The 7,842-nt window shown below is 37.8% G+C and overlaps 1 protein-coding gene across 1 annotated transcript; it reads left to right on the top strand.

Annotated features, from left to right (window-relative positions):
* Positions 1–376: 376 nt before the first annotated feature.
* LOC145889468 (uncharacterized) lies at positions 377–3,351 on the top strand. The gene is made up of 6 exons (XM_082980428.1): positions 377–454; positions 516–685; positions 743–1,599; positions 1,736–1,849; positions 2,000–2,173; positions 2,259–3,351. Exons 1-6 carry the CDS (start codon positions 446–448, stop codon positions 3,044–3,046), a joined length of 2,112 nt encoding a protein of 703 aa, XP_082836554.1. The 5' UTR covers positions 377–445; the 3' UTR covers positions 3,047–3,351.
* The last annotated feature ends 4,491 nt before the right edge of the window (positions 3,352–7,842 follow it).

Below are 7,842 nucleotides of genomic sequence, written 5' to 3'. Positions count from 1 at the left end.
ATGTTTCATTCAAACAGCAAGTGAAAAACTTTACTATCGTATGTAGTAACCCAACGCATATGCAGTGCAAGATCCCAGTTATACCATTGTACGACATTTCACAAGCCTGACATGTTCACACATTCTCCTGGATATCAAAATCAATGAAAGCAAATCAATTTTCTTTAATGAGCCCGTTGAACGTGTGCGGTGGACCCCATACAATGCAGTCATAGCTGAGAGTGGGTTTGTCGTGTTTCAGGCCCTTTTTATTATTGAGAATCATCAAACGTGACCAACTTGCTTTGTACTCGACCTTCGCCAAGGGAGCAACAAAAGTTTTGATAACAGAAGGGCGTAAGTTGAAGTCAGCTGCTAGTTTAGGAAAATAGTGAAACAAAGTTTAGGCCTACAGTCTGTGTTTGGTCAAAGTAAGCTGAAGAAGGTCGTGTGGAAATTGCAAAAAATGAGTCAGGTAGTTAAATGAAGTTTGTCAAAGTTTAGAATTTATTGTATGCATTCCATTTTGCTTTCAGTTGTGCGAATTTGATGCCGAAGATATTCTTTGTGACCTCGATAGGAGCGAAGTTGGTTCAGGAGGTCATGGTGATGTTGTTGTCGGGCAACACGAAGTTTTCAATCAACTCGCGATAAAAATTTTTAAAATTTCTGGTGGACTCAGGGACAAAAGGCTTATCAAAAAAAAGTATAACGATAATTTGTCGAATATGGAATAAAGTTTTTTAACAAATCTCATTCGCAGATTTGAGAGGGAAATTGGACACTTGCAGAAAGCCAGCCATGAAAACATAATACGAGTGTTCGGTCATGTCAAATGGCCTTATGCGCTTGGAATTGTGATGGAATTTTGCCCTGCAGGAAATTTAAGGCAAATGGTGTCTGATCCTGATATCCCTGTAGGAGTTTCCCTTTCCGTTCGAATGCTGTCGGATATTGCCAAAGCAATTGCCTTCATTCACAACTTGTTTGAGGACCAACGCCTTATCCATCTTGACATAAAGCCTGAAAATATTTTGCTTTCAGATAGACTGCGGTGTAAGGTCGGCGACTTCGGCAGTGCCGAACTTGCCGCATTGAGTGGAACAACAACAGAAGTGGCCTTAGGTCATTCACCAATAAAGGCCGTAACGCCATTTTACACGCCACCAGAAAGGCTAAGTAATAAGTCTATTCGTCCAAGGAAGGAGCATGATGCATATGGTTATGGAGTAGTGGCGTATGTGGTCATTGCTCTTGTGCCATCGCCCTACCCTGTAGGAGAACAAGAAGCAATTTTGAATTCGATTAAAACTGGCGCCCGTCCCAACCTTGAGGTGGTGCAGGAACGAGTCAGAAACCTTGACGACCGCGACAAAGCGTCAGTTCAGAAGCTGGTGGAAATTATGAAATTATGTTGGAACCAAATTCCTGACCACAGACCAAACATGCTCTCCGTCAAAGACGACATGTTGGCACTGTTGCGAGAACAATCACCTGATGCAGTCAACAAGCAGGAAGCTACAGCTTTACGTCAAATGGATTTCAACACCCACGCGTTTGCAGATCCAGATCGACTCGTTCCACTTCACACGTATTCCACTCACGATAAACGATTTAGAGGTGTTCTGACAATTTATTTATGTTTGTTTGTAGTTATCGCTATAAGTCTACTCCCAAATTTACGAGGTTCATTTTTTTTCAGTTTGGTTTCTATTGCTATGACTTGTGTTTGTTTATTATTTGATATTATTATTAGAGTTTCGTGGACAACAAGTTTCTCAAGAAACAGAAGAAAATCACCCAGACGACACTTTGCCTTTACCTGTCCAAAACGAATTACAAGAAAGGAGAGGCAACGTTGAAACACCAGGTTGCGTTTTAGCAGTGTAACCTACAATATTTGCATTGTTTGTTCTAATCCTAACACATTGTTACTCATAACATGTTCTATGTAGCGATATGTGAAACCAAATATTGCAAAGTTTGTGGTCTGTTGGCAATAAACTTATCTATGTTGCAGGAAATTCAAATCGATTATACTTCATGCTGGCGCTGATTATAATTGGACTTGGAGTGATCATATCTGTTTTCTATCCCTATGCGAAGTCCCCTATTCCACCAAAACAATCCTCTAACAACCTGGAACCGCCTATTTCCTTCAATTTTAGAATCAAGTCACAACAGCACTCTACTGGTAAGCATTTGTAGCAATTGCTAATGTGGCTATAGTTTATCAATGCAACAATTTGCTCTTGTTTTATGTATAATACATTTCACAGAGTTTTTCCACGATAGCGAGAAGGCGGCAAAACTTCTTCGATCGTTCACAGAGTTTTTCAACGATAGCGAGAAGGCGGCAAAACTTCTTGGAGAGTTCACACATTTTTTGAACCACTCTTCCCTACTGGAAGCTTCTCACGTCAAAGACCATCTTCTGTTGCTGGTGAAAAAAGAAACTACAGCTTTTCAATTGCGATCACACGGTGACAATAACTTACGAAGCCAAAATGTTTTTCAAGCGGTTGTTTTTTATCAGTTGGCATTGCATTTTTATGCCAATCATCCAGACATTTATCAAAAAGCCGAGGGGTTTCATCATTGTGTGTCAGGTTTAAAGTACGCTGCTCTAAGTTTACTCAAGTCGTCTTTGAAAAACCGAAATCTTGTACCAAGTTATATTTTGCCTGTAGTAGAAAATATTGTGGAGCAGTTGCACAGTTTTGAACAAGTAAATAAGCTTGAACAAGGCAAAACTGAAGTGGAGTGTTTAATCTCCATTCAGGAAATTTATCGTGCCCTACATGACAACGATAATGCTAACAAACTGCTACAGAATGCATTAGACCTGTTAGATAATTATTACAGCGATGTAGAAAAAAAACATGTAATGTACGGCATGCTATTATTCAATCTCGGGGCAATGAATGCAAATAACTCAAACCGCAAAGAGGCAAAGGTTCTTATTGAAAAAGCGAAATCGGCCTTTAAAGAAGCAAAAAACATAAGCGACGCACAAAGATACGAACACATAAAGAAATGTGATGACGCATTAAAACATTTAACTTAGAAAAATAACTTTTAGTCGGCGCAAATTTTAATACAATTACCAAGAAACACGTTTATTAAACTACTTCCTTTTTCAGATCTTTACAACTTAACATTCGGGCTTTTGCTAAAGATAATTACATTGATGTTTTTTTTAGCGTTTACAGTGATATTGGTGGTAATGTTTCCTTGCAAAATGAATATATTTACTCTTGTTTTATTTTGTTCTTCGGTGTTGATGTAAACTTTCGTTTTCTCTTTTTTGAAATGTGTGAACATAAAAACGCCTTCTGTCTTTTACAATGCATTGTTTCAATTGTAAATTGTTGTGTGCATGTACAAAATGTCTTACATTGCTTCAAATAAAACCCTTTCTACACTTTGCAGATCGGGGGTTGATAAGAGTGAGGTTTGTAATAGAGGCTTTTGTTACGTTTCCAAAGCAGGTGTGTGTGATTCCACCGCACATATCAAATTTCGTTACACCATTCCGTACATTGTAAAAATACAAGTGCTGTCCTTTCATTCTGCCAATGTACAGAAAATTACATTCGCCTGCTACTTGTGCGCTCCACGCATGGCTTCTTCGCCTTGAAAGGTTCGGGCTCTTGGCTTCATATTTCAACGCGTGGTACGACTCACGCCACTTTAAAACAAGTAAAGCGTGAAAAACCAAACCGTTATCTGATAACGGTTCGACTCCACATGAGGTGGGACAAAAGTAAGGGCGAGAAATCGTCACCAGGTTAATTTCCTGCACCTCATCCCGCAATACTCGTCGGCAAACTTTTTCATGACACAAAACGTTGCTAATTAGCAACAAAGTATTTGTATGTTTTGGTCTGAACGATTCAGTTATACTCAGTACATTTATTTACAGTATATAGTTAACTCGAAGTCATGAAACATGATGGCTTAATAGGGATCACAAAGCTGTAGAAAGAAAAGGTAAGTTTAACGGTTAGAGGTTCTGAGCACAAGTTGTTTTCTACGGTGCAGGAATAATTTCGGGCATTACAAAACAAAAGGGAAGTTACAGAACGAAGAACGACAGACAAGATCTCGTCAATAGCATAATAATACAGCAATTGTAAACAAGTAATAAAGGATAGGTAGAGTAACAGCCATTTATTATTATACATTATTTACGCATCACTGCTGTTATTTGTTTATCAGTGTAGGCTACGTCGCTTACTGTTTGCGTTACAATATTTTTGTGCCATATCATTACAGACCCCTAAAGCAGGCGTTGCTGACCCCAGTTTACGAATCCCTGCTTTTCCCAAATGTTAGAGGCACAAACTGTCACGTATTTATGTTAACAATATCCAAAAATGTTTTAAAACCATAGCACAGAAATTAAAATAGTGGACATACAATCAATCAATGTCAATTAACTTTGTCTACAACTATCAAAATAACTTTTGTTTTCAAGCGCCAATTGCGCTTTATTTTTCTCCCTTTCAATCTCCATTAAACGGTTGTTATGTTCTATGGAAGCATCTAATGCTAATTTTCTTGCTTCAAATTCATTCTTCTCTCTTAAACCCAATCTTTTCTCCTCTGCTTCGTGCATCCTTCCTTCAGCTTCCAATCGCATTTCTTCAAATCTTTTCGTTTTCCAATTTTTTTTCCTCCAATTTTGTTTGTCTTCGTGCTATTTCTTCCTCAGTCGCGTAAAACATTTTAACAATTAACACAATTGCAATGGCCGTCGCAATAAAAAAAATAACTTGCTGGTTCACAACGAAGGACAACCCAAGCCATTCCGAACCAAATGAGATACCGATACCAGCTTTATCCGACATTTCTTGACCTTTTCATACAACCAACACATGTAGCCAACAAACACCTGAGACAAAGGTAGATCAGATTATAGACTACATAGATGCCCCAAACCTTTTTCAAATTTTCTAAACAAAACATCGATGGTGCAGCTGAGCTACATACCTTGTCCGGTTATAACTTCTCATATTTTATACTGTTCGTTCTTACCGCGAAAAAACAACAAAATACACGTTTTGTTTAAAAAATATTGTATTTTCTGACGTTTCGTCTGCACGAACGAATTGACTTCTCCAGACAAAATAAATCCTTTTTCTCAGAGGAAATTACAATCTTTTGACAAAGGTAAATATTTGTTGTTTTTTCAACAGAAGAACGAAGAGTTTAGTGTTTACCACGAATATGGGCAATAGTTGCTTTCCTACAATAGAACGCAGAGGTGTCATGGAAAAAGTCAGCAGCAGTTAAAGCACACTACGTTCAACTGCAAGAGACATATCGGACTACAGTAAAGGCTCGGTGATCGACACTTCATCTATTACTTGATTCAGAATGGCGCGTATAAATAACTTCAAGGTAACGATAGGACCCTCACTATTACATCACATTTCGTACTGTGTAAACCAACTTGTGAACAGCTATTCATTACTTAAAAAATAATCTTGCTATGCTGATCTGTTATTCACCGTCTTCCTGTTGTCCTCACGTTCACGTCGGCTGTGCTGTGAATGCAGACAAGTCTTTCGTTGAGTCAACGTTTAAACGGCCTATGTAGACATGGACTCAAAGTCAATATTACCTCACGTAACAACCCGTGTATTACGTGCACACTAAATCTACACAATGCGCATAGAAGTGCACGTACAAACAATCAACCTCTTTCTGCAAATATTTATTTTGACGAACTTAAGCTACAAACTGTACAAGTAACTATCAGTAACTATCGAGGCTAAAGCGGCTTAAATAGTGCCAGGCGATAAATGGCGGCAGCAGCGCAACTCAACCGGATGGCTGCCTGCCACAGGAGATAAATAAAAAAATACTGCTTTGGCTCAACGACAGTCAGCCTCAAACGCACAAATCTTTCCACCAAATTGTTTGTATTATTCGTGAGCAATGAGAGAAATGTGGTAACTGAAAAATGGAAATAAAACACGTAAAACACCGTTACGAAATTAATAGAAAATAAACACACGTCACCTGCAGTTGATAACAAAAATGCCTTTGTGACTATCCTTCAAGTGCATACAGCGTTACAGTAACAATATCCTTGAAACGTTTACGAAATGAAAAGAAATAAAGAGGAAAAAGACGCGTTTACATAGACAGACGTTGACCTTGAAAATGAGAAACAAGTGACGCGTGAAACAGAAAAAGGCAATAAAAGAAAGTCGCACTTCAGCAACAAGTATCCGGTGCGCTGCATTCACATGAATATTTGAAAAAATACAATATTTCACAACAGTAAAAAATTAAGAGTTGTGCGTGGTATTAGGGATGCACCGAAAGTTCGGTTTGCCGAACTTATTCGGCCGAAACCAAGGTTTTTATAAAAGCAACTTTTGCCGAATATTCGGTTTCGGCCGAATAAAAAAACTGTTTCGGTGCATCACTAATTAACATAACTTTTGTTTGTTTTGCACCAAAAGAGATTTTTCAGTTCAAATGCGACATACGCCGCATATTTTCTGTACATGAGAACTTTACTGAAAGATTTAATTTTTGTGATACGGAAATTTTAAATTCGAAAGCCGCCTCTTATCGATCCTATACCAAAATTCAATTCTCCTTCTGCGTGTATGTTCCAATCATTTCTGCTTCTCTCCTCACCCCTTGCTTTTAAAGCTAAGTGTGCCTTATTTTTTTCTTTTTCCATTTTCAGTTCCATTTTTCTTTTCTGGCAATCCTTGTGAGCCTCCAAAGCTAGTTTTCTTCCTTCATATTCCTTTTCCGTTTGTAAAACCAATCTTTTCTCATCTGCTTTATGCATTCTTATTTCTTCTTCCAGTCGCATTTTCTCCAGTTGTGCTTGTTTTTCTAATTTCTTTTCCTCCAATTTTCTTTGTTCTTGTGCTTTTTGCTTCTCAGTGGCGTGATACATTGCAACAATAAACACAGTTGCAACAATCGTTGCCATGCAAATGATGACTTGTTGGCTCACAAAGAAAGAAAACCCAAGAAAACCTAACGAGATACCCACGTTACCCGACATTTTTTGTTGCCTCAAAATACAAAAATAAATGGACGTCAGTTATTTTGAGACACAGGAATGTTGTGGTATTCACACACGAGATATATATTATCCTGCCTGAATTTGCGGTAGTTTATTCACCCAAATGTCGTAATTTAATTGTGCTAAAAAACTTTATGAGCAAAAATAATTAAGTATAACCTTTCCACCATTTTTTTACAACCAGAGACTGACACGGCAAGTTGAAGAAATTGAACCATTTTTTTAGCAATGCCACAAAAAATTAAAAATTAGGATCAGCCACATCAATAAGGGGATAAATAGGAACTTGTCCGATGTTAGACAAACTTAGTTGTAAAAAATATACCTAATACCTTTCATAGCCAATGCAGTAATAACGTGTTTTATGCTGCACCCCTTTAATACAATTTACACTTGGGTGAATGATTTACTTGGGGAAGAATTAAATGGCTGAGCAGGATGGTAAATATTTATCTAATAGAGTGTTTGGCATGGATATCGTCTTCTAGCTGATTTTGTAATGCGCTTTTGACCAGTCACCGTTATCACATCAAAGTCGTCTGTCTATGTAACCTCTCAAAACTGTTTTAATTCTACGTATTTATGTTATGTGTTCATATGCTGTATGTAGATAAATACGAATTCACACTAGGCTACTTGTACAACAAAGAATCAACTCTTTGCCTTTAAGGTTTATGCAGACAAGCATATTTATAAGCTTATATACTGCACGTATGCTGTAATCTGCCAAAAACATTAGGGAAAGAAATTTGGTTCACCTTTTGCCTCGCCTTTATAGCCGTAAGGGTCGTTTATTGACT

This window comes from Ascidia mentula, chromosome 2, assembly GCF_947561715.1.
Source record: "Ascidia mentula chromosome 2, kaAscMent1.1, whole genome shotgun sequence".
NCBI classification, from domain to species: Eukaryota; Metazoa; Chordata; class Ascidiacea; order Phlebobranchia; family Ascidiidae; genus Ascidia; species Ascidia mentula.
The sequence above is the reverse complement of the archived record's forward strand: the minus strand, read 5'-3'. Positions and strand labels throughout refer to the sequence as shown.

What these genes read in the sequence shown, in the direction of transcription:
- LOC145889468 (XM_082980428.1), top strand. An exon ending in AAAAGGCTTATCAAAAAAAA is followed by an intron (nt 686 to 742) that starts GTATAACGATAA and finishes TCTCATTCGCAG; the next exon opens with ATTTGAGAGGGAAATTGGAC. An exon ending in AGGCAACGTTGAAACACCAG is followed by an intron (nt 1,850 to 1,999) that starts GTTGCGTTTTAG and finishes TCTATGTTGCAG; the next exon opens with GAAATTCAAATCGATTATAC.